Consider the following 27,835-nt stretch of genomic DNA (forward strand, 5'->3'; position numbering starts at 1 on the left):
AGAGGTGCTTATTTATAAGTCGAATAAATGTAGATTAAGCTGATTAAATGGGAGCACTGGAAGGGACTTCAACAATAACCTAGTCCATCTTTATCATTTTATAGTTGAAGATTCTGAGGCCCAAGAAAAAGAAGTATTTTTTTTCCCCTTGAGCTTCAATAACTAAATTTCTTTTATTTTTTAAACATTTCTTTTGATACATGGGTCAGTGTTTCTCAGAGTATTCTAGAAGCACATGAATGGTATATATATATAAAGGCGTTCCAAGGTAGTCTGCAGGCCATTTCATAGTACAGTGTTTCTAATATGATAAATCTATGAAAGCATACATATCTGATGTTTTGACATTAAGACCTTCCATATAAAATTCTATAAACATATGTCGATAACTGATTGGCATTTTCCACAGTGACATGTTTTTTCTAGATATTTATGGCTGATTCTTTCCCCTAGTCCTTAGCCCTAAAGCAATAGTGTGTCTTTTTTTTTAGAACAATTTACAAGTTTATTTATAATTGTTATAAAGTTGAAATGCTGAAACTTGTTCACTGAAACATTTTGACTTGCATTAATGCTTTGTGCTTCCACACTAACATTAAAAATTCACACACAAATGAAAACAGAAAAACTTCCAATACCTGATTTCTTTGCCCTATTTTTCTACTTGCAATCATACACTTAGGTACCTTTTGACCCATGAGAAGAAAATATCTAACGTTCAGAACTACTGATAACAGGAAGAAGGGAATTTTTTTTTTTTTTTAGGATGAAATGTTTCCCATCATAGTGGATTCTTAAACACGTTCTACACGTATGCGGTGTGCTGGCTGGGTGTTTTTGGGTATAATTGTTACATGTTTAGCATGGATAGCACACAGGTTTGTGTTTTCAAAATGGCCAACCAGATAGGTCTCACTTGCCTCCTGAAAAGCACCAATAGCTGCACTCTGGAAGCGCAAATTAGTTTTGAAGTCCTGAGCAATTTCTTGCACCAGACACTGGAAGGGAAGTTTGCAAATCAGAAGTTCAGAGGACTGGTTACTTATTTCATGGAGTGCCATGGTACTAGGCCTGTAACGATGAGGTTTCTTCATCCCTCTAGTAGAGGGCACACTCTTATGAGCGGCTTTTGTAGCCAGTTGCTTCCTTGGTGTTTTACCACCAGTCGATTTGCGGGCAGGCTGCTTGTAGGAGCCATGCTGTGGAGACCTCCTTACTTACCTCCCTTCCCCTTCAGCTGGAGCTCGGTGAGCTATAGGCTTCGCTGGCGTTAGAGAACAACAGAGGCACTGCGGCAGCTGCAAACACCAATAGTGTAGTGTGTCTTTTGACTATATGGTCCTTGAAGCTTCCACCCACACCACTCTGCTAAACACAGCTCGCACTAAGCAGATAGTTTTCAATCATCACGTTTGACCTCTCAGCAGCATTTGGTATTGGCAATCATTACTTTCTGTTTTGAAGTACATTATATCCTTGCCTTCTATGTAACTACAGTCTCCTGGGGGGCTTTGGCCACTTTTTTGGTCTTCTTTGCAGGTTTATCCTCCTGTACTTGGCTGTTAAGTATTAAAGTTCATCAGTTCTAGATACTCTTATCATCTAACTCTATACTCTTTACCTGAGGGATTTAATCTATTTTTGGCTTAAGATACCATCTTTATGTTGCAGATAGCAAGATGTATATCTGTAAACCTGAAACTAATATAATATTGTATTACTATAATTGAAAAATAAATTTAAAAATAAGATTTCTATCCCCAACCCAAGTTTCTTGTCTGAGCTCTAGACCCCTATGTGCAACTCAACATCTCTACTTGGTCATCTCAAGGGCATCTCAAATTCAATTTGCTTGAAAGTGAACTCATGATTTCTCCACTCATTCTTGGTCCTCCTCCAGTGTTTAGTATCACAGTTACTGACAAACCATCTACTCCACTGTGCAAGTAAAAGACCTGAGTCATCCTCATTTCCCTTTCTCTCAAACTCTACTTAATTCCACCAGCATGTCCTGTTATTTTGTCTTGCAAAATATCTTAAATTCATCTACTTATCTCCACCTCCATTAACACCACATTTAGTCAAGCCATTGCAGCTGACTTTTTTTTGTAACAACTGTATGAGATATAATTCACATACCATAACATCCACCCATTTAGAGTGTACAATTCAATGTTTTTTAGTATATCTATAGCATTTTGCAACCATCCCTAGTAAATATACTCTAGACTTTGTTTTTTTATTAATTAATTAATTAATTGATTTTATTTTTTTTGTGTTGACATTGGTTAACAAAATCTAGTAAGTTTCAGCTGTACATTTTAACAGTAAGGCACATATATATTTACAATGTGAGTTCACCTCCCATAGATAGATTTCTTTCTGTTAGGCTTTGCTTTTTAATAGTCTGATACATGTTATGATGTCCAAAGTTTAAAGAGTGATGTTTCCTAGATGGTAAGTTTTGTTAGTCTTAGTAACTGCTGCTATTTATATGTGCAAGAATGAAAATCAGAGAGACCAGCCACACTTCGCATCATTATGTGATACAGACATATTTTCACTGTTTAGGTTAAGGGATAGTGTTTGGGAGGTCACTTTTCCTTTGTTTTCTTGGAATTTATTGGCTTAATCAATACCTGGTTAGGTCCTCTGGCTATAATTACGAGACACTGGACAGAGAACTAAAGGCAAACAACTAAGTTAAACATATAGAACACAAGAACACAGATTTAGCAGAGTGGAGTTTTACTATAAAGTAAAATATTTACTCTGCTTCATAGTTTGAGCTTTTTTTACACATACAATTTCTAATAAAAATATTGAGAAATTCTGATGAGGGAACTTTTTTTTCAGGTTTTAAAACTTTTTATTTGCATATTTAAAAAATTGTGCATTCCAATAATTAAAATCATTTGAACAAAAAAATGGCACTCTGATTAAACTGCATTTTACAGCCTGCAGGACACCTTGGACCAGCTTGGTTTTCACTCTAGATTTCACTGTTGTCCCACCCAGCTTCTGCCTTCACCAGCATGCAATGTCTTTTCCTTTCCTGCCAGCCAGACAGGCAAGTGGGAGAGGCAGGTGCGGCTATCATTGTCAGTAGTTCTTGGATGTGAAAAGGGGGCAGCACAATCATTTAAACTTGTTCCAACCTCTTTGCATCTTACAAAGTTAAACAGCTAAAAGAAGTAAAATAAGAAGGCAATGCTTATGGAATGTACAGTGCATGTTGGCAGTGCGTGCCTCATTATGATTCGCCTGCTTGCTTCTCCTGTTTAATCGTTTCTTTTGATGGCAGCGGGTTTTTCTCATGAGTTTCTGTCTTCTTCGATTTTGACTTATCAAATTTCTCATTCTCAGCCATATTGGGTTTGTCAGACGTGGTTGCACAGGAAGCTGAGCGAGGCTGCAAGGAGTTGAATCTGGTCTGCTCAGTGGCTGTCAGTCACGGAGTGCTAAGGGAAAAAAATTTTGCATAATAATTTCTGACTAGAAATTATTGATTTAAATGATATTCACTTTAATTTTACCATTTTAGACAGAACAAGATAAAAATAATAGAAAATATTGTTGACAACTCAGAATTAGTTGATCGTACAACTGAATTGTGATGCATTTGAAATATGTAAATATAAAAGAATTTTTTTATTCCTAGATAACAAAAAAACACAATATCAAATATATTTAAATTCCAGATTAGAGTACATCTGGAAACTCAACATCTAGGTCACAAATTTTCTCTCTCTCTCTTTTTTTTTTACAGTAGAGAAGAAAGTTTTATTAGAAAGGAAAGTACACTTCCAGAAGTGGAAGCAGGCCTGAGCAAGAGAAGCGTGGCTCAAAAGGCCACAGATTCTCTCTCTCTCTCTCTCTCTCTCTCTCTCTCTCTCTCTCTCTTGTCCAGAAGTTATTTACTATCTTAAAAAAAAAAAAGCTGGAGAAGTTCTTAGAGACCTTTTTATTAGTAGATCAGGAAATGTGGGTTTGGAGAGTTTAACAAACAAGTCAAAAGTCACAAAGCTAGTTATTAGAAGACTCTGGATTTGAACCCATGTCTCTTTACTGTCATTTTTGCCTCTTTTAGACAAGATTCTGAAACGTGAAAGAGTAACATGAACATATAGATATATATTCTCAAAATTTATTTTTTCTATTTTGTTCTGATTATAAAAGTAATCATTGTAAAAATATTCAAACAGATAAGTGAAGAAAGTAGAGTGAATTTTGAGCTTCCAATCCAGTAAAAGGCTAGGTATTTAACATAGATCAAAAGGAAGACAAGTCACCTTAGTATAGGTTAGAGTTTAAAGCTGGGAAAAGTCTAATTTTTTGAGCTTGTGCTTCTTTCCTATACCATAGGAAAACATTCATTCAAAGTCTGTCATTACTGCAGACCCAAATTTAGAAAGTTATGGCTGTGATATTGCTACTCTTGAAGGAAGACATCATAAAGAACAGTTTTGCAAAACATTGTGAAATTGAGTGCTATGGAAACAGGACACCACCCGATTCTCCTTAGTAACACATGAGGTAATCATTTGAATTATACCTTTGCGAAGACATGTTAGAATGTATTTTAAGATTGCTATTTGAAATAGTGATTAACATGACCCTTTTGGGGGAGGTTTGATCTGCCTAGAAACCTCCCAACATGCTCTAAAGGAGAATTTATTATACAAATAATACAACTCAAAAGGCAAAGTGCATGCAGAAAGAAGAGAGATTTTGTTCTGTCCTGGTGTGTCTCAGATATTGATTAATGAGACGGCATTTGCGGTGGCAAATCTCACTTCCTCTTCACACCTCCTCTGGCTGGCATATTATGATAGCATTAGAGCTGATGGCACTTGGCTGATCATGCATTGCTGATCACCATTCAAAGCAACTGGAAGAGACAAAAGAGTAGCCCTAATAGTCCCCAGAGTACTAATGTGAGGGCAAAATTTATCATTTGAAAGGTTTTAAAATTTCATCTTATTTCTAAACAATAACAAAATGTATTCTTTTCCTTTTATTCTTATATGTTGTTAGATGGGGTACAGCCCATTCTTTATGAACTGCTTTGCAAAGCTACTCCTCCTATCTCTCCATCGCACTCCTACCTCTATCTTTCAGTCTCCACTCTAAGTACGGCACTGTCTTATTTAGAATTCTTCCCTTTGTTCTACCCTATGCTTCTAGTTTAAATATGATGGGATTATATGAGATGGATCACATTAGTAATATCGGGTGTCAGAAAAAAAAGAAAAGAACTAAAATCCTTATTTATAAATAATATTTACATTCTGTGGGTTTCTCGTGGTTTTGCTAAACATTCTATTACTTCACGTTTAGAATTCATTTGACTTCATTTAGAAGTCATTTAGAATTCATTGCTTGATATAATAAAGTGATATATAAAAGACATGATTAGACATTTTTCATAATTATGAGTTGCACTGTTTAAAGAGACAGATAAAATATTTATAGGAAAGTTGTGAGTTTACAGATCGTCAGGTTCTAGATCCACTTCCTCATTCATTGGAATTTCTGTTAAAGGGTCATAAAAGTACTGCCTTAAGAAGGTTCTGAAAAGATTTCTGTAACTGCTATTAGAAGTCAAGAAGTTCATGAGAAAATGAGAAAATATTTAGTATATAGTTCCATCTTGGACAGTTTACTAATTTTTATGCCATAATTACATTACAGCCTCATTTTAATATTGAATTAAGTCATGATAAGAAGGAAATCTAAGAATAAAACTTTTATTCTTATATGTTGTTAGATGGGCTTCAGTTCAACATATAAGAATAAAAGGATTCAGGAAATACCACTTGCTCTTCTTTTCATATACCCAGACGTTGTTCTAGGCAATGCAGCAGTAAACAAAATAGACAAAAATCTCTGCTCTCATGGAACTTGCATTCTAGTGAAAAAATGCTAATTGAATAGACTCGATAATATAAATGTAGGTAGGTGACTGATATTATTACTGATTTAATAATGAGAAAACTGGAGGCTGCTTCCATGCTAGGATAGTTTATGCACAATCCTCTAAAGACATTTGTTTCGTCACTATTACGTGGATTTGACAGCTAATATAAATGATTTGTAATAAGTTTCTTACAAACCTGCATATCATGTTACATAATTCAAGTGAAGGAGATGTGTGAGAGGTCATTCAGATGCAAATGGTATGTATCGATACCAGTTTTATTTCCTTCCTATAGGTTTTGTCCAGTGACTGACTGCTCATGAGCATATGAGATTGGCTAAAGAACTGAGATTTTTCTTGGTATGTTTAAGATCAAGTTACGCATTTAAAAAACTTTTCCTAAATATTTTATGTCATACACAGTCTTGAAAAAAGAATGGTATATTGTGCAGTAGGAGACAGTGCAATACAAAGAAGATGGAGGACCTTGTCCTGGTGTCTTTCACCAACTGGGTAACCTTGCTCTATTTCTCCTTTGTGGGTCACAATTTCTCCATCTGTAAAATGAGGAGTTTGGCAGATGATCCCTAATAGCACTTCCAACTAATACATGTCATGCTTCTGTGATTTGATGAGTTAGAGTAATGTAGAAAATTTGTAGTCCTTTCCAGACTACAAATACAGTTAAATTTTTCACTTTAAATCATATTTTTCTTGGAATCAATTTAAATATTTTATTTAAAGCTAAAAGACATATACACCGTACAAAAGAGCTATTTTATTTGATTCTCAAAGTTCCAAGTAAAATAAAATAATCTTTAAAAATAATAATCAAGGGTTTATGTGTGAAGATGGAGTTCATTTCTGATCACTATTCCAATCTTACAAATGCTTACAAACTTTAACATGGAAGATTTCTTTTGAATTTAGCAGAAATGAGTCAATGATTCAGTGTGCCCAGAATAATTATTTGCTTCCATGTCAAATGATTTTGTGAATATAAATAACGAATAATAATCACATGTTCATGGCACTCTGATCCCATTCACAATACCCATCACTTCCTAAGTAACATCAATATCTCTGGCAATGTGCCAAGCTCCTTATGTACCTCAAGCCACTGTACCTCATACCTCAAGTTGTTATAATACTGAGATTTAGATATTATTGTGCCTGTATTTGCAAATGTGTAAACTGAGATACAAATAAGTAATTTGATAAAGTTTATATACCCAGTAAATGGCAGATTCTCGACTCAAATCTTGGTCTCTTTAATTGCAAAAGTCAAATGCTTTTATTTATACACTATACTACCTCATTTGATGCCCACAACGACCATGTGAGATAGGGAGGTCATTATAAGCCTTATTTTATAGATGAAAAAAAAAAACAAAAAAACAAATCTAAGGGTTTACATGATTCGCTTCAGATCGCAAAACCAGTAAGTAGAGCAGAGGTCAGAGCCTGACGCCAAGTATCCAACCATGTGTAACCTTCCTTTAGATTCTTTTATGTTAAGCCAACATTTGTGAGAACAATTAAAATATTGTGCCTACTCATGATATAAACCATGAAAGTATTTTAGATTTTGGAGCGGTGGTTACAAACAAATAGATACAGGCCATAAACTTAACCTACAGAAAACAGTATGTGTTGTAATCATTCTATCAACCAGGAAGTTATGGGATAACATCTACTTTATGCCCAACATTCTTATAGGAGATATGTTAGTATAGAAAAAAGTATAACATAGCATCTATCCTCAAGAAGTTTATAATTTAGCTAGTGTCTTTCTGCTCAGGCTGCTATAATAAATGATCATAGACTGGGTGGCTTAAATGGCCAAAATTTTTTTCTCACAGTTCTGGAGGCTGGAATTTCCAGGATTAAGGTGCTGGCAGATTTGGTGTCTGGTGAGGGCCCTCTTTCTGGTTTGCAGATGGCTGCCTTCTCACTGTGTGCTTGAATGGCCTTTATTTGGTGTGTACTCCTGGAAAGAGATCTCCCTCTTCCCCTTCTTATAAGGTCACTAATCTCATCATGAGGTTCCCACTCTCAAGACCTCATCTAAATCTACCTCCCAAAGGCTCTACCTCCAGATATCGTCACAATTGGAAGCCAAGGCTTCAACACATGAATTTCAGGGGTATACAAACATTTAGCTCGTATCATTTTCCCCCTGTTCCCTAATAATGCATGTCCTTCCTGCAATCAAAATATACTCATTCCATTCCAACAGTCCTCCAAATATTAACCTGTTCTCGCATCAACTCTAATATCTAAAGTCTAAAGCCTCATCTAAATACCATCTAAATCTAAATCAGATATGGGTGATACTCAAGGTATGATTCATCCTGGGACAAAATTCCTCTCTACCTGTGAACTTGTGAAATCAGACAAGTTATGTGTTTCCAAAATATAATGGTGAGACAGGCATAAGATAGACATTCTCATTCCCAAAGGGAGAAATTGAAAAGAAAGAAAGAGGTGATGGGTCCCAAGCAAGTCTACACCCTAGTAAGGAAGGTTTGAAAATCATCTTCTTTGGTCCTCCAAGACCACTGAAGTGGAAATGTCACTCCCAAGGCTTAGTGGAACACTGTACACAATGAGGCTCTGCAAGGGCTTTGCACCTGAGGCATTGGACAGGGTCATTCTGGCCTGCCAGTCTGGAGAGGCAGCCCACTTTTTGAAACCCAAGAAGAACTAACCTTCCGTGACCACTGACTATCTCTGGATCACCTTTGGGGTCATTATTTTGTTTTCTTAAAGGAAACAGAGGTCTGGAAGAAGCTAAGGATCTCTTGGATTATATTTTCTTCTCCATCTCCACAGCTATGACCTTACTCCAAAACTGCATCACCTCCCTCCTAGACTCCCACAATTTGCTGCCAGTTAGTATGGCTTTCACTCCAAGTCATCTTCCAAGCCACAGCCAAACTATTCTTCCAAAACACCAATCTCAGATTTCCACTCAAGGACCTATGGTGGCTGCCCAGGATGAAGTACAAACTTCTTACCTTGAGCTCTAGACAAACTCTGTCCAATAGATATATAACACAAACTATTTATGTAACCTTAAATTTTCCAGCAGCCATATTTTAAACAGTAAAAAGAAACAGGTGAAATTGATGGTAATAATATATTGTACATTCTTTTTTTTAATGCTATGTCCTCAAAATCCCATGTGTATTTTACACTTAGAGCGTATCTCAATTTGGACTACGCACACTTAAAATACTGCATGTGATTGGTGATGACTATATTGCACAGTCAGATATCAGATGTAAATTTTGCCAGTTATCTTACTAATATCATTTTTCTGGTCCAGAACCCAATTTCAGAACCCACATTACATTTGGTTGTTGGAGATGATCAGGGTATGCCACCCCAAATTATGTTACTTTGGCATTAGGATTATTTTGAGCTGAAGGCAACTGAGAATCAACAAATACAGGAGGAGTTCTCTACTTTCCCTTTATCTGTCTAAAAATGGAGCATAAATTTCTCTTTGTGAAAGTGTCCCCCTCTCTTATATTAGTAAGAAAAGACTCATCATCAGAGATAAAACAAACCCTAAAATAACCCTTACTTTCCAATAGTTCTCCCATATATTTCTTAAGCATTTCTCCATGATTTATTGCTCCTTGAAGCCCCAATCCCATTTCTTTTGTTAAAATAGTATATAATCCCCAGAGTCTAGCCACTTCTTTGAGCTTCACTTCTTTTTTTGTGAACTCCCATGGATGTAAAACATTAATAAAAATTGCATGCTTTTTCTCTTGTTAATCTGTCTTTTGTTAGTTTAATTCACACACCCCTGAAGAGTAATTTAAGAGAGTATAGGAAAACTTTTTCCTCCTTGATATTGTCATGTCTTCTCAGTCTCCAATCTGGAACAGATAAATTAACTTCTGAATTAACTAAGGTAATGTGACTTTGGGTTTAGAAATAGTGCAGGTTAAGAGGAAAGAGTCCACATTAATAGTCTGTAGAATTTGTTACAGTATATGTGAGTAAAAGTTAACTTTGTTACTAACATCGACTTTTTTGGACATCTGTAGTACATTTTTACAGAACATACATATATGTAAATTAGGGATTGAATTCAACACTAATAAAATCATTTTTTTAACTCGAAATAACCTTCTGAAATAGTTGAGAGAAATGACCAAATTTGTGGTTACGAATATCATTTTCTCTTCCTTTACTGCACTTCTTTTCAACTTTTGCCTCATTTCTCTTGTCTGATGAATCCCCTCTCATCCTTCATTCTTTATCTTGACCATTTGGCTATTTATTCAAATTTTATCTAGCACCTGTTATTTAACCCTTACTTTGTTCTTTATAAATAACTATAACAGCAAGTGAAATACCTTAATTCTCTCATATTTTTAGGTAAATATTTATTAGGAAATTAAATAAGTATATGGATATTTTGGTTTATGCAAACTCATGAAAGATGTTGCTATCATTTGATTATATTTACATTGCAAACGTTTAGAGAAAATACTGTTGAGATTCTTAAATACCTATGTCTATCTTCCTGAATTATACATATCTGTAGGGGTGTTAAAATACCTCAAGCACTAGAATTAATTCAAATGGCAGGTCCTAATTGATAGGGATGATTTAGTAAAATTTCTTTAAACTACCTTTTTTCAGGGGAGGAAGCTCGACTTTACTCTGAACTTTATCCTTGTCTCTTGGAAAAAAAAAATTAGTAAGAAAGACTTGAAATCAGTTAACAAAAAATGACTTAAAGTTTGCATTATTCTAGCAATGAAATAAATGAACAAAGTTTGCAATTGAAAAGACAGTTTACGCCTTTTGTTTCTGTGGGCCACAGAAATCCTATTATAATTCAAGCATAGCTTTAAGGAATTTGCAAACAAGTATTAATTAGATCAGTGACATGCCTTTGTAGTTTCTTTTGTCAGGATATTTAAAACTGAATATTCAAACCTTCATTCATATATCACAGACCTGCCTTACCAGAACATTTATAAAGTAGTATAATTAATTGCTAAATATTATTTCCTAGGTGAAGATCCTAAATGCATTGAAACCTAGATTAGAAAGTCAGTAGTGTCCTGCCAAAGTGCAATTTAAGCAGCCATTCACTTTAAGTATTTGAAGTTATTGTCTGTTATCTACTGCAAATGATGACTGCATTCAAAGGAATTCATTGAAAGATATTCCACAAAAGCAGTTTATTTTAGTTAGAGGAGTGCATTAAAAGAGATTCATAAAACATGATTAGATTGTGTGAAAATAAAGAGTTGAGTGTCCAAAAACGTTCACAATCTAGATGGGAAGTTTTTCTCAGGCCTCTGAAATATATACCTACTTTCTACCTAACTTCTATTTGTATTTATGGTTTAGTCTTGATCATTTTAACATGCACTTTTACAGGCAGATCTGAGACAATCAGTATGGTTAGAAGCATGATCTCAAATTCACACAGATAAGGCATTTTAGGCAAAACTACAGAATATTTTAGTAAGTGCTATGTGAGAAATCATATACTTTAAGGAAATCTATCTATCTATCTATCTATCTATCTATCTATCTATCTATCTATCTATCTATCATCTATCATCTATTGAGTCTGTTTCCTACTTCACGGGCCTCTTGTTTTGACAACAAATACAAATTTTCTTTGAGTATAAAACTACATGCATTATATATTAAATTAGAACAAAGTTAGGTAAATCTCATGTATTATCTATTAAACAGACCAAAGTTGGGTATTTCTCATGTTTTAGTATAGTTCTTTTGGATTTCAAATTGTTTTCCCTTGTGAAGTAGAAAGAAACTTCTGAGAAGTTTTCTAATGGTCATTTCTATTTTTCTATACTATAAAAATCCAGAGTAATAAAGCCTACTAGTAATTGTAGCATATTTTCATGTGCAAAATGGAATAGAAAAGTGTGATGTACAAAAGCAAAGCAATAGAGAACGTAATGCACCTTTAAAAGAGTTAAAGGTAGATATCATTGGTTAATACCATATACTTGTAACAATATTGGAAAGCTTTCTCAGGTGTAAATACCAAAATGTTGGGCTATTTGATGGATAACCTGAATTGAAAAATGATAAGATAAAACATATAAATACATATGTTTATTGCCTATAGGGTTATTTTAGTTAGAATGATTACAGACATTCAATCTGAAATAATAAAATTATATTGAAACATAATTACATTAAACCGTTTTGTAGTTTTTTACTCTGAAAAAGAAATTGCATTCCCAGCTGTTTCTCAACTCTTGTAATTTAAAGAAGTAAACCTTTTGTTCTTAAAACTTACTTAATTCCTTCTAATTCTGTTGATGGACATCCATTTCTACTGCCTTATTTTATGCTAATGTCTAACAAAGGAATGCTGTTAGTCTCCTGCCAGTAAAGGCCCCGCCTCCTTTGTTGGGGGTGTAGGGAGGAGGGGGATTCTTTTTTAGCCCTTTGCTTTACTGAAGACTTTAAACTTCCTCTCTCCACATCTAGTCAAGAAGATAATTTCTACATGAGCTAAAAATTCTTAGGAAAAGGCTATAGCCCCCAAGTGTGGAAGGTGGTTCTTGGCTGTCAATTCCCTTTTGTTATTCACTCAAATGGAATTATGAAATGTTCGTGGCTTTGTAGAGCAGAACGCATTTCTCCAGGCAAATGCAAATGCATTAGGTGTGCCCAGGTAATTTGAAATGCTCATGCTGGCAGCTTTTCTGCATGAGTAAAGCTGTTTAATTAATGCATTTTCCCTTCCTTCTGATTAGTTGATTCTGATTTCCTTTGAATAAATTAAACTCTCTGTAATATGCTTCCTATAGCTTCTTGGGCTACCCAAGGCCTGATACCTCCCACCAGGAGGGCAGATGCAAAGAAATGAAATGATTCCTCTGCATATTTCTCACAGAGATTTTTCTCTTATACAAAAGACCCTGATTTTCCTTGTAATATGGCTTGGATGAGCTATGTATTCAAAGAGCATCTTAGGGTTTCCGTTGATGTTATTCTTTGGTAATATTCCTTCTAAATGGAATTCCAGAAATGGGTGATAGTTCTGTTTAGTTTGTTTTATTGATATTTTGGGAGTAAACAAACATTCAATGAGGTAGGAAAGAAGTGGCAAAAATATTTTCCTTAATAATAGCGCTCATGTTAACTGTCATTGCTTAGTACATGTGCCAGCTTCTACACATGGCATGGGAAGTTAAAACTTTTCTGCAGGTACCATAGGATTTTAAAGGAAATTTTTGATTTATGAAAAGAATTTATTTGCATTAGAAAAGCAGAGTGGCATAATAGAAAGAAGGCTAGACACGGATTTTGGAATGACTGTTGGAAGCCCTAACTCTGTCACTAACCAGTTTCTGTAAAATCAAAGTATGGTAGCACACATAATCTCTTAGGTGGGACAACCCCTTTAGCCTCAATATCTTTACAAGTCAGGCATCTTAGCAAAGATTGATATAGGGTTCCAAGCTACTGTCTCATCTTAGGTTTCTGCTTCTATAACCAAAAGAGAAACCTCTAAAGAGAATTTTCTCATTCTTGCCCCATTCCACTCAGACACACTGTGGATATAATGCAATCATGTTCTTGAGAAAATTATTAATGAGCATAATGACAGTAGTCACAAGATCACTAGTTGGTATTTTGTAGCCTTTTTCTCTTAGATACTTGAGACTTGTTGGCAGACTTTTAAATAGATTTTTTTATATATTTATGTATTTAATAGAGATTCTTGAGATTTTTAAAACTCTCATCAATGAATTTTGGAAGCAAATGCCAATGCTATTGCTACAATCACATTCTTTACTTTTTATTAATATATTTTACCCGCCTCCATTATTCATTTACAAAACCCAGTACCTCTAGCTCAGAATAGATATAGCTTACTTTATATTGTACAGGTGATCTTGGAGAAGTTCTGTAAGATTAAAAATTGGTCAAGAGAGAAACGGTATTTTTACACTGATCATTATAATTATGTTAACCTCCTTTATGCTATAAATGGTTTTCCTTCAGGTCTCTCATCACTCAAAAAAGTTAATAAGTTAATTGTAGTAGTGTTTTAAGTAGACTAGTTTGATGAAGTAGACAACCCACTCCTTAGTGTAATATTTCGCAATGCATATCCAAGTATTTTCACAGAAGTAATGGGTTTTGTCAATGTATCACATGAAGAAGCATACTGAGTTGTCCATTACTAGTGATCTTCACTTTAATCACTGGTTAAGATGGCATATACCAGATTTCACCACTAAAAATTACCATTTTCTCTTTGTTATAAATATTTTGTGGTGTGATACTTTGAGACTGTAATATTGTATTCAATGATGATTTTCTAATTCTATCATTCTTTCTACTTTTATCAGTTGGAATTCTCCTGTAAGGAATGACTTTCTTTTCTTAATTATTTATAAAACACATAGTCTCATGAATTTTTATTTTATAAAATGGGTTATAACATGTTACAATCATTATTTATTTTGATGCTCAAATTATCTCAGATTTAGTCAATAGGAACCATTTCAAGTAGGCTCCTGTGTATTTTTGACATGCTCCCATTATTTTGAGGACACTTTCTTACTTTCTGGCATACCAAGATATCCCAGACTCAGCATGTGCTTTTCCCTTCCCAGCCCTACAATCAGCTATTTTTTTCCATTTATTGGAAAATGCCATTTAAAACACCGAGATCTGGGAACTAAGTGTACTTATTGCTGCCGGGGTGTTAATGTTTCTAGGCCCTTTCAGTGGACAGAGGCAGAAAATGTTATATGTACAATAAGCAGTAGTCAATTTACCATAAAGCAAATTAAGAATAAACTTCAGGGTCCATCATTTACATGGGCTCTCCCAAAGCAATGTATGTGGTCTTGTTTTTGCAAAATTTGAAAATGGCTAAGACCACTGCCACTTTCCATTTTAAATTCTTCTCCATCCCACTTCCCTTCTAGGTATGATTGACATACAAAATGTTCTACATATTTAATGTGTACAACTTGATGAGTTTGCAGAAACCATCACCATAATCTATTCCATAAACATATTCATCACCTTGAAAAGTTTTCTTCCTGTCTCTTTATTTATTATTATTTTTGTGATAAAAACACTAATATAAGATCTACCTTAGCAAGTTTTTAGCATACAGTATAGTGTTAACTATAGATACTACACTGTACATTATATTTCTAGGACTTATTCATCTTGTGTGATTGAAAATTTGTAGAAGTGGGGATACATTTAGTTGGAGTTTCATGGAATATATTTATGTTGTTTGCAGTCACCTGGGGGTATAATTATGTTACTGCTAATTGTCAGGGGTAGGAATGGCTTGTAATACTGTTCACTGTGCCATCTAACCTGGCACCATTATGTGGAACCGTAGGCCTGGAAGTCATAACCTGATATGAATGTGTCCCATGGTGCCCATCATTGGAAGTGTGTGGTTAATGCAGGAGAAACAAGGTTGAAATTTATAGAACTAGAAACTAGTCTAAAGAAAACTCTTCCAAATTAACAGGTCATATATAAGAGAAACTCAATAAAGTTTTCCTCAAATTTTCATTAAAAAATTATATTTACATGATATTAGTAATAAAGAGTTATGATGATGAAAGAAACTTTCCTATGAATATTGATAAAAACAAATTTTTATCACTTATACTAGATAAACAATTGAATTATCTTTCTATTTTCTCTATGGAAATTTATATTATGAAATCACTGTCATATGAAAAGATAAAGATTATGCAGCTAACAAAGTGAAGAAAATGAAGATATGTGTCAAGCAGTTAACATAAATATTATGTTGAGGCTTCCAGTCAAGATGGCAGTGTAGATAAATGCTATGCTCACATCAAAATTACAACTAAACTACAGAACAACCATCGAGAATCTCCTGAGGTCTAGATGAACAGAAGTCTTATAATTAAGGATACACAGAAGTTATATCCAGAGTGGTAAGAGAAGCAGAGAGGTTAAACGAGCTGGTCTTATACCCACCTGTGATGGTTAAAAATTTGGAGGGATATCTCGGAGATGGAGGTGTCCCTTGAGGAGCAACAGGTCCCAGGCCAACACCAGACTCCCAGCAAATGGTTCCAGGGCCAGGACAAGAAGTCCCCATAACTTCTGGATGTGAAAACCAGCAAAGATTGTGGCTGGGTGAGACAGAGGGCTGCTGGAGTTCCAGGCATTTCTCTTAAAGGGCCTGCACGCATACTTATTTGTCTATGAACTCACTGACTCTGAACTCCAACATTGGGGCAGCAGCTCAAAAGGCACCAGGGGCATAGAGGAAGGAACTGAATTGTCTAGCTTCAGGGTAAGGGCTATAGGGACAACTTTCTCTCATACAGAGGTTCTGGCAGAGCCCATTGTTCCTTTGTTGAGTCCTCTCCCCACCCAGCATGCAGACACCAGCAACCATCATATCTGATTTTCCATCATCCTGGCTAACATGGTTGGCCCTGCCCTGGTAATTCTCTGAGACCACACCCTACCCAACTTGTAGGTCCACCCAAGTCACTTTCAGTAGCTTCTCCATACAAAAAACCTGTTTTGGCTCAAGCTGTGGACCTTTCTGAAATCTCCAAAAGGTTCAAACTCCCAAGAAAAGGAATATCTGGTCTCAGCATGCCCCATACCTCTTGCTAAGCAGCACCAAGTGCACCACTAGTGGCAGCCAGCATTAGTATGCAGCTTAACCACTCAGGCACCTTTAAGCTCAGCACAGTGGCAAACACTTGCAGATCACCTATTCCAAGTGGCCCCTGGTGAGGCTCAGGCAGTGACTGAACTTGGTCTGCATAAGAGATGCTTCCAGGAGGCCCCAGAATCAACACTTCTGGTGGCCAGCTTCAGACCACACCAAAGCACCATCCAACAACCTTCACAAACAACACACCCAAGTGAACTTGGCAGTCATCGGAGCTTCACTATAGTATTAATCTTCATAGGATCAGCCTTGCACAATAGCTCCTCCACTGTAGTCATAGCCAGTCGTCACAAACAATCAGCCTAGGGTCAACCCCTCCCACTGATGTGCCAACAGCAATTAAGGCTCAACTACAACAGGAGGGCACACACAAGGGACACATCTGGAGTACCTGGTTCAAATGACCAGGGAGACTGCATCACTGGGCCCCACAGGACACCTACTCCATAAGACCACTCTGCCAAGTCTGGGAGACATAGCAGATCTACCTAATACATAGAAACAAACACAAAGAGGCAGCCAAAATGAAGAGACAAAGAAACATGTCACAAATGTAAGAACAGAACAAAGCTCCAGAAAAAGAACTAAACAAAATGGAGACAAGCAATCTACCAGATGCAGAGTTCAAAACACTCCTTATAAGGCTGTTCAGTGATCTCAGTGAGAGCTTCAACAAACACATAGAAAACATAAAAGAGAACCAGTCCGAAATGATGAATGCAATAACTGAAATGAAGAATGTCTTAGATAGAATCAACAGCAGATTACATAAAGCGGAAGATTGAATTAGCAATTTGGAAGATAAGGTAGCAGAAAACACCCAGAACAGCAACGATAAAAATAAATGAGGATAATTTAAGGGGCCTCTGGGAAACTTCAGGGGTACCAACATTCAAAACATAGAAGTACCAGAAAGAGAAGAAAGAGAGCAAGGAATTGAAAACCTATTTGAAAAATTAATGATGGAAAACTTCCCTATCCTGATGAAGGAAATAGACATACAAGCCCACGAAGCACGGAAAGTCCCAAAAAAGATGAACTCAAAGGGGCCCCCACCAAGACACATTAAAATGTGTCTTGAGGAGAGAATCGTAAAAGCAACAAGAGAAAAGCAGTTAGTTACCTACAAGGGAGCTCCCATAAGACTGTCAGCTGGTTTCTCACCAGAAACTTGGTAGGCCAGAAGGGATTGGCATGAAATATTCAAAGTGAAGAAAATCAAACACCTACAACCAAGATGACTCTATCCAACAAAGCTATCGCTTAGAATCAAAGGACAGATAAAGAGCTTCCCAGACAAGAAAAAGCTAAAGGAGCTCATCACCACCAAACCAGTATTACTAGTAATCGTGAAGGGACTTCTTTAAGAAGAAGAAAATAAAAGATAAAAAATCTGAATAATAAAATGGCAATATTATTAATAAAATGGCAAGATAAAAAATCTGAATAATAAAATGGCAATAACTACACATCTATCAACAATTACTTTAAATGCAAATGGATTAAATGCTCCAATTGGAAGACATAGGGTGGCTGAATGGATAAGAAGACAAGACCCTTACATAAAGAGACTCGCTTTAGATTGGAAAATACACAGACTGAAAGTAAAGGGATGGAGAATGATATTACATGAAAATGGAAATAGAAAAAAAAAAAAAGCTGGGGTAGCAATACTTACACCAGAATAAAAATAGACTTTAAAACAAAGGCCGTAACAAGAGACAAAGTAACCAGCAAGTCAACTTCTGAGTATCTGTCCAAAGATAGCCAAAACACTAATTAGAAAAGGTATACATATCCTTGTTTATTGCAGTATTATTTACAATAGCCAAGATAGGAAAACAACCTAAGTTTCCTTTAATAGATGAATGGATAAAGAAGTGATAGATATATTCAATGAAACATTACTCAACCATAAGGGAGAATAAAATTTTGCCACCTGCAATAACATCTGCATAAAAAATGAAATAAGTCAGACAGAGGAAGACAAATGCCATATGATTTTACTTATATGTAGAATCTAAAAACAAAATAAATGAGGAAACAATAAAAGAAATAAACTCATAGATACGGAGAACATTTTGATGGTTGCTGGAAGGGAGGGATTTTGGGGGAATGAATGCAAATGGTGAAGGGATTAAGAAGTACAAATTGGTAGTTACAAAATAGTCATGGGGATATAAGTATACAAAATAGTCATGGGGATATAACATAAGGAATATAGTTAATATTATAATTACTATGTATGGTGTCAAATGGGTACTCGATTTACGGAGGTGATCACTTTGTAAGTTATATAAATGTCTAATTGCCACATTGTACAACTAAAGATATTACAATATATGTCAATTGTAATTAAAAATAAAAATATTTTAAAATATAAGTATGTTATTTTTATAAATTTTATAATGCTTGTGAAATTTTAACTTAAAAAATTTGTAATTTGTCGTGACTTCTATTTCTAAGTAAGTATTCGTTTTGTTACTTAATTTTGTATTTACATTTTATGGTATTCTTTTTATTAAAGATATCCTTATAAATGTTAAGATCCAGAACACCTGCATTTACATCTGACAACATGGCACATGGTAGATGCTCAATAGATATTTGTCAAATGAATGAGTAAAGAAAACATCTTTTACACAGTCTTCCTGGGCATAGAGGGCACTAGGGGAAATGGCAATCAGTTTGCATCTGGGCAAGGATAGTGGCACCTAGGAGAAAAGGAGTTTCAGCTTGAGGTCTTTGTATGGTGAGAAAGTATGCCAAAGTAGAAGTCATTGCCTCCTTGCCACCTTGATAAGGGACTGAGGAGTTATAGTCTGAGATTGGTGAGAAATGGGGAATGATTTGTAGGAGCATGCCCAAAGGGAATCCACATTCTGGATTTAGTCTCTTATCCTGGATATTATCTGTACCTTTGGTAATGAGGTTTCTGGCAGCAAAATGTGGGTCTGCCACATAGCTTCCTTGTTAATGGAGATATTACCATTTGACTCTTTTCAAATAGTAAATTACACTAAAAGAAAATCCATTTCTAATTATTTGCAGTCCTAGTAGAGAAAAATAAAGGCTGAAAAGTTTGCACTATTACAAAATCTCAGAGACAGGGAAAAAGCTAGTGATAATTTGAAAAATGGGATTTAGAAGTCATTGTCTTGGTTCATTCGCATTTAAACCATACCTCTGATAATACTGAGAACGAATAATAATTTGACTTGGATTTTGATCTTTTCAAAATCAGTCATGTCTGCCTATATTTTTTCAGAGTATTGTTTAAAGTATTTAAAGTCCTCAAGGGGAAGACAACAAAAAATTAGGCAAAAGCCTTGCATCTTCATTGTTTTTTAGATAACCATTGACATTTTTGTTTTATTATTTATATCTTTTAGCCATATTTCCCAGATTTATTTTCCATTATCTTTAAAGCAGCTGGCTTCACATTTTTCCATATGACAAAGTCTTCAAGAGCTGCAGATCTTTTTCGGAACAGTGGTAGCTCTTATGCACAGATCCCACGCTCAGACATCTTGGTAAGAAGGTTGGGTGTTTTTTGTTGAGATTTAGATTTTCAGCATATTGTTGTTTCAAGGGGAACGATCTGGGGACGTCTCTCACTCCGCCATGTTTTGATGTCACTCCCACACCTTCATTTTTGATCTCTTAATTTATTTTTCAAATAACCATAAATGTAAAGTACTTCACAAACAATCAGCCCCTATCTAGATATACTGAGAACAAAGAAAATGTTTTCCATAGAAGGTGAAATGGAAAGACTATGCAGGATAAGACATTACATTTTACTAACTAATGATTTCTGCATAAAATGAATCCTTGAAATCTTCACAGATGTATTGTTTAATTTAACATTGGGTTATCAATCACTGTGCATTTTTTAAATTTCAAAAATGATTGGGGTAATTGGAATAAATATAATGAACACAGATATCTTCCTTTTACATTTGAAATATTTATAAGTGAAAAGATGATAGAAAAATATGCAGGATAGTTTTGACAAAAGAAACCCACCCACAATCCATGCAAGCTATGACTAATATTTTCATTTTTTCTATTATCTTTGAAGACTTCTTAGCCATATACATGTTTCTACATCATTGCAACTATTAGATAACTACTATTTTATAATCTAAATTTTTCACTTAGTATTCTGTGTTACACATACATGCTTCCATGTTTCTGCAGACTTCAAAATGATTGTATTATGGCTGTGTAATCTCCCAATGAATGCATTTATCCTACTTTATTAAGTCACTTTCTTATTGTGGTGAGTGGTAGGTATTGTGAGCCCTCAGGATGGTATGTCCCTTTCTCCTGAGAAAAGGAAAGAAGTAGGGTGGGAAAGGAAAAATTAAACATAGTGAGAAAATTATTATATTATGACTTGAATTGATTTCCTCCTATTATAAAAGTAATACATGATAATTATAGAAAAATTAGGAAATCCCAGGGTATATTAATAAGAAAATTAAAATCACTTGTAATGTGACTATTTGGTGGTCATCTTAACTCCAACAGCAAGGAGGGCAAAGTCATGATTATTCAGGAGCTGATATAACCATCATATAATATCACTTTTTAGCTTTTTCCACTTCTCAGTAATTTTACAAGCCACAAGAAAAAAAATATTGTCATTTTTTAGACATATTTCATTGAACCCAAAACAGTCACCCAGCTTTATCTCCCGGTGTTTGGATATTTCCATAAATTTTAACCACTCCCAAAGCATGAATGTTTGCTAACCATTGAGAGGAATGAAGAAAGAAAATAGAAAGCCACAAAAATTCTTGAGGGAGAGGGGCATTAATTCTCAAAGCAATACTTTTTTTTTAAAAAAAGGTTAAAACTACTGAATTTATAGTTGGAATGAGAGTGTAACTTCTCAATGGGACTCTGTTGAAGAAGACGACTCTCTTTTGGATAGTTAAGTTATAGTATACAGCTTATTAGGAAAACTTACCTCTCCTCTTATGGGAGGGCAGAAAAATTTTATGAACTGTTGAAATTTAGGGTGGACAGTGCTTCATTGTGCATGACTATCCTGCTCATTGCAGGGCATTTAGCACTGGCTTCTGTCTACTAAAGTGTCCCTCATTCTGACAAAAAATAAATGCCCTCTTTCTATTTCTGCAAGCCCCCTGGGTATAGGTAGGATCAACTTCTTCAACTAAGGACAACAGCTTGGGTTTTGAAAGTATTAGAAAAGATACATCTAACTTGATGGGCAGCTGTAATTTTTCCAGCAAATAATATTGTCTATAATAGAGGGATCATGGCAAACCTCTATGGGAAGGAGATTAGGTCTCTCTCCACACTCAGCTGCTATTTGGCTTTACTATCACCTGACCTCTAAACTGGGGATTGGAATATAAGCTTGTTCAATGTAGAGACTGTCTTGTTTTTTCACCACATCTCTTGTGCCTGGCATATAATAGATTCACAATAATTTTTTGTTGAATGAATAAATGATGTTATAACTTCTTAGAAGTGATATGAAAAGGGTGATGAAGTTGTGGGGACTCCAATAAATAGCTCATTCTATTTTTGAAAAAACAATTGAGCAAAAAGATGAAAAAGTACCACGTAGAGACCATAATGTCACCTTTATTACCATTAACAATTAAGTTAGAGGACATGGCTTATATCTGAAGGTATGTGGAACTATGAATGATGAACCTCACAACTAAATATACTTACTGTGCTAGATTGTTGCAGTAAGAGACCCAGTTTGTTCATACCTCCTTTAGTATTCCCCTCCCACACTTTGGGCTAAGTAATATGACTTTCTTTGATCAATAGAACATTAGAAAATATGACAAAGCAGATACTTGAAAAAATTTCTGCACATTGAAACTTTCCCCATCTTGCTGCTGGGAAACCTTACATCAACATGAGAATAACCACATGAAGGATGAGGGATCATGTTGACAGAAGCTCCAGCTGTACCCGTCACTTCAGTTGTCACAGGTGGGACCCCAAACATGTGAGTGAAGCTATAATAGACCATCTAGCCCCAGCTGAGCCAATCTAGATCAGAAGATCCTGTCCAGGTAACCAATAGAATCATGAGAATAATGTTTAGTATTTAAAGCTACTGTTGTGAGTTGAGTTGTGTCCCCTAAAAAGATACACTGAACTTCTAACCCCTGGCACCTGTGAATGTGACTTTATTTGGAAATAGGGTTTTAAAAATATAATTAAGATGTAAGTTACAATGAAGTTATTCTGGAGTAGAGTGGGCCCTTAATCCAATATGGTTGGTGTCTTCACAAGAAGAAGAGAAGAAACACAGAGGCAGACACACAGGGAGAATGGCTGTGACTATGAAGGCAAAGATTGGAGTGTTCCTTCTATAAGCCAAGGAATGCCAAAGATTGGTGGCTGTCACCAGGAGCTTAAAGAAAGTCATACAACAGATTCTTGCCTAGAGCCTCCAGAGAGTGTGTGGTCATGCTGGCATCTTAACTTCAGACTTCTAACCTCTAAAACTGTGAGAGAATACATTTCTGTTGTTTTATGTTACCTAGTTTGTGGTACTGTGTTACAACAGCCCCAGACAACTAATGTAGCCACTAAATTTTGAATTGTTTTGTTACATAGTAAAAGCTAACTGAGATACTTGCCTGTTCATCCATGGCAGCAATGGGCCAGGGTCAATGTGCCTGCCCAGAGAGAATTTACAGTATAAAAGAGTACTCTATTGGAAGGTTTACTCAAAAAGGAGAAAGAAGAAGGCTCTAGGCCGAGCATACCTAGTTTATTCTCCCTAGATTTATTAAACAGGTAAGTCACTCGACCTACCCTACAGTTTGGTTTGAGAAGAGATGGAAAGAGTGTAGGAGTGTCACACTAATTGAACTCCCTCCAATGGAAGAAAACATCAAGAATTGTGAAGAAACATTCCCCTTAACAGGTATCATATACTGAACAGATAACAAAACCAGATTTATTACTACTAAGATTTACAAAGAAAAACTGGGGTTCATCCAGGATAATTATGATCATAATTAAACATCACACTTGCAGCTTGATGTGACATTGTATTCCAAATGGCTGCAACATTTTACTTTCCCATCAGTCAAGTGTGGATATGCAAAATCCCAGACCATAAAGATTTACTCTTGTATTTCTCCTAAGAGTTTTATTTCTTACATTTAGATAGTTGATTTGAGTTAATTTTTAAATATGGTGTGAGGTAGGGATAAAACTTGATTCTTTTGTATTCATCATCTAAAGGAAAAAACACATGTAGTACATCACTTGGGATCTAATAGAACAGTAAAGCATATGATTTGGATTATCATTTAGTGTAATTCCTGGATATGTTTTTAAATGCCCAAGGACAACGTTACATTCCCTGTAGAACTCACTTGTTATACCAAATCCTCAAATAAATTGTTGATACTGGAGGTGACTTCAGAGGATATAAGTCATAACCAGCCATTTCTTTAAATTTTTAATGAAAAACAATAGCATTCTGTAATCTTTGTGCAAATTGGAAATGACTTTACCATCTTGATGGATTCCATTGTATGGAAGGTTGAGTTCTAGACCTTGTTTGAAGACAGTCTTTTAAACCATATTATTGTTTTATTTACCTTAGGTCATAGACAACGTCCTCTTTATTTACTACTAGCAGTTGTGTGTGGGAAGTTCCTAGTCAGAAGAATTTTGTGGGTATGGTCATCATTCATCAACAGACCCTTTTTGGGTATTTACTACATTTAAGTCATTGTGCTAGATGCTAGGAGATACAAAGGCAGTGGGAAATTGTTTTTATCTTCAAGGAGCTAGAAGACTGGTTTAGGATATAAAATATGTTTATAAATTACTGTAGCATAAGGTAAAAGTAGTTAAGTGATGTAGGAGAGTTACAAAAATTTGAAACTGTCTATATATATTTTAGTAGATAGACTGATCATACATTCTGGTTTTCTCTGGAAAATTCAAATTAACACCTGCTTCCCTGTGTGATAAACATCCCCTTTCTAGGAAGTATCATGGCTTGTATGATAAAGTATATGGTCATTCACAAATAGATGGACAGCCAAATGAATTAGAGTGCTGAACAACCCTATTATTGTTTCCTGGTAAAAGAAATAAAGTAGTAACAAAAGGCAATAAAACAAAAAAAATATATGTTGCATTTCAATATATAAACAGTAAACAATCCAAAAACAGAATATAGTTCCTATCAAAATTCAAACAGCTTTTTTTTTTTCAGAAATAAACACATTCTAAAATTCATATGAAATTACAAGGGACCCTGAATAGCCAAAACAATCTTGTAAAAGTTGTAGGACTAACACTTCCTGAATTCAAAGTTTACTGCAAAGCAATAGTAAACAAAACAGTGTAGAACTGGCAAGAGGACAGATATATAGAACAATGGAATAGTTAGAGAACCCAGAAAAAAGCCCTCACCTATATGATCGATTTTCAAAAGGGTGCCAAGACCATTAATCAGTAAATAATTGTCTTTAACAAATGTTACTTGGAAAGCTGGATATCCACATAAAAAAAAAAAAAAGAATTAATATGGACCCTTACCTTACAGCATATGAAAAAATAACTCGAAATACATCAAAGACGTAAATGAAAGAGGAATGCCTGGTACTTCGGCAGCCCTCTATCTCACTCAGCCACAACATAAAGAAGTTATGGAAACTTCTCTTTCTGGCCTTGAAACTCTTGGCTCTGGAGCCTGGTGTGGGACTGGGACCTTTTATTCCTCAGAGATGATCTCTGCAGCTTGGATATCCCTCCTGATTTTAAATTACCACAGGCGGGTGTATAGCTAGCCCATTCCATGTCTGTGCCCCTCCTACCAGTCTCTATGTGGCTTTTTCTGTATGTCCTTAGTTATAGGACCTATGTTCAGCTAAACTTCAGACAATTCTCAATGATGGTTTAGTTATAATTCTGAAGTGGTCATGGGAGTGGGCCAGCATATCATTTATATACTCTGCCATTTTATGGAAACAAGGAGAATATATTTTTAAACATACATCTGATAAGGGATTAATTTTCAGAATATGTATAGATCTCCTAAAACTTAACAACAGAAAAAGAAATAACTAAATTTAAAAATGGGCAAAGTATCTGAATACACATTCTTCCAATGAAGACATACAAATTGTCAATAAGCACATGAAAAAATGCTTGTCATCATTATCCATGAAGGAAATGCAAATCAAAACCACAATGAAATACCACTTCATGGCTGTTGTCAGAGAGAAAAAAAGGAAAATACCAAGTATTGGGGGGTTTTAGGGAAATTAGAACCCTTCTACATTGTGGGCAGGAATGTAAACATTTGCAACTACTAAAAAACTGTTTGGCTGTTATTCAACAAAGTAAAGATAAAATTACCATATTATCCAGCAATTCTACTCCTAGGCCTATATACAAAATAATTAGAAGCAGGTACTTAAATATACTTGTACACCACTGTTCTTAGTATTATTAACAATAGCCAAAATGGGGAAGCAGCGCATGTTAATTAATAGATAAATGGATATTGTCTGACTGACAGTATTTGTTGAATGTGGCGGGTTTGCTGCTGAATTTACTCACTGTTGTATTTTAAATGAAATAGCAAAATCCTGGATTGAGCTTGCAGCAGAAGTTCAAGAAATACATGTTGGTTGATTCTAAACTTAAACTAAAACAAAAAAATATTAAACTAAAACAATTTAGAATGATCTTTTGTTTTGGTATGTTCCTTTCCTCTTCTCTTTTAATCAGTCAGTGGATAATTAAGAAATCAATGTTAAAGTTAAAATTTCTGTCTGTTCTTCATTTAATTAGAAATATGTTTTCTAAATTTGATCTCATTTGTATTGATCTTTTTGTAAGAGGAAAGGTCACTTTTTATTAGTTCCATGTATATAGTACATTGGTTAGACATTTATATAAAATGATCCTCCCGATTACTCTATCACCCATCTGGCTCTACACACAGCCATCACAATACTATTGCTACATTCCCTATGCTGTACTCTATATCCCTGTGACTATTTTTTAACTACTAATTTGTACTTCTTCAACCCTTTACCTTTTTCTCCCAGGCCCCCAAACCCCTCTCCTCTGGCAATCACCATATTGTCCTCTGTATCTGTGAGTCTGTTGTTGTTTAGTTTGTTCCTTTTGTTCTTTAGATACTGCATATAAGTAAAATCATATGGTATTTGTCGTTCTCTGATTTTTGTTGACTTATTTCACTTAGCATAACAGCCTCTAGATTATTGTGAATGGTAGTATTTCATTTTTTATGGCTGAGTAATATTCTGTTGCATAAAGGAACCATAATTTCTTTATCCAATTGTCTGTTGTTGATGGGTATTTAGGTTCCTTCCATGTCTCGGCTATTGTGAATAGTGCTGCCATGAATGTAGGGGTGCATAAATTTTTACTAACTATTGTTTTGGTTTTCTTTGAATAAACACCCAGAAGTGCAATAGTTGGGTCAAAAGGTAGTTCAATTTTTAATTTTTTGAGGTACTTCCAGACTGGTTTCCATAGTGGCTGCACCAATTTGTAGTCTTACCAACAGTGCCTGAAGGTTCCCTTTCCTCCACATCCTCGCCAACCCTTGTGGATTTTGAGTTATTGACGATAGCCATTCTGACAAGTTTGAGGTGATATCTTATTTTGGTTTTAATTGACATTTCTCTGATGATTAGCTATCTTGAGCATCTTTTCATATGTCTATTGGCTATCTGTAATTCCTCTTTGGAGAAATATCTATTCAGGTCTGCCCGTTTTTAACAATGGATTGTTTATTTTTTGATGTTGAGTTTCATGAATTTATTATAAATTTTAGATATTAACCTCTTATCAGATGTATCATAGGTGAATATCTTCTCCCATTCTGTAGGCCACCTTCTTGTTAAGTTTTTGGTTTCCTTTACTATACAAAAACTTTTGTTTGATGTAGTCCTATTTGTTTATTTTTTTCTTTTGCTTCCTTTTGTTGAGGAAATATATTGGAAAAGAAATTACTAATAGCAATATCAGAGTTTACTGCCTTTGTTTTCTTCCAGGAGTTTTATGGTTTCAGATCTTACATTTAAGCCTTTAATAAATTTTGAGTTTATTCTTGTATATGATGTAAGAAGGTGGTCCAGTTTCTTTCTTTTTTTTCTTTTTGCATATATCTGTCCAGT

General features: G+C 35.1%; 1 protein-coding gene and 1 pseudogene across 1 annotated transcript; both read right to left on the reverse strand.

The window, feature by feature from the left end:
• Positions 1-638: 638 nt before the first annotated feature.
• Positions 639-1,964, reverse strand: LOC105307067 (histone H3.3-like). Its single transcript, XM_023524551.1, has 2 exons — positions 1,920-1,964; positions 639-1,199 (listed from the first exon to the last, which is right to left on the reverse strand). Exons 1-2 carry the CDS (start codon positions 1,962-1,964, stop codon positions 795-797), a joined length of 450 nt encoding a protein of 149 aa, XP_023380319.1. The 3' UTR covers positions 639-794.
• An 881-nt stretch (positions 1,965-2,845) lies between these two features.
• Positions 2,846-27,292, reverse strand: LOC111732589 (annotated as a pseudogene).
• Between the last annotated feature and the right edge of the window lie 543 nt (positions 27,293-27,835).

The sequence above is a fragment of the Pteropus vampyrus genome, unplaced genomic scaffold (assembly GCF_000151845.1).
Source record: "Pteropus vampyrus isolate Shadow unplaced genomic scaffold, Pvam_2.0 Scaffold472, whole genome shotgun sequence".
NCBI lineage: Eukaryota > Metazoa > Chordata > Mammalia > Chiroptera > Pteropodidae > Pteropus > Pteropus vampyrus.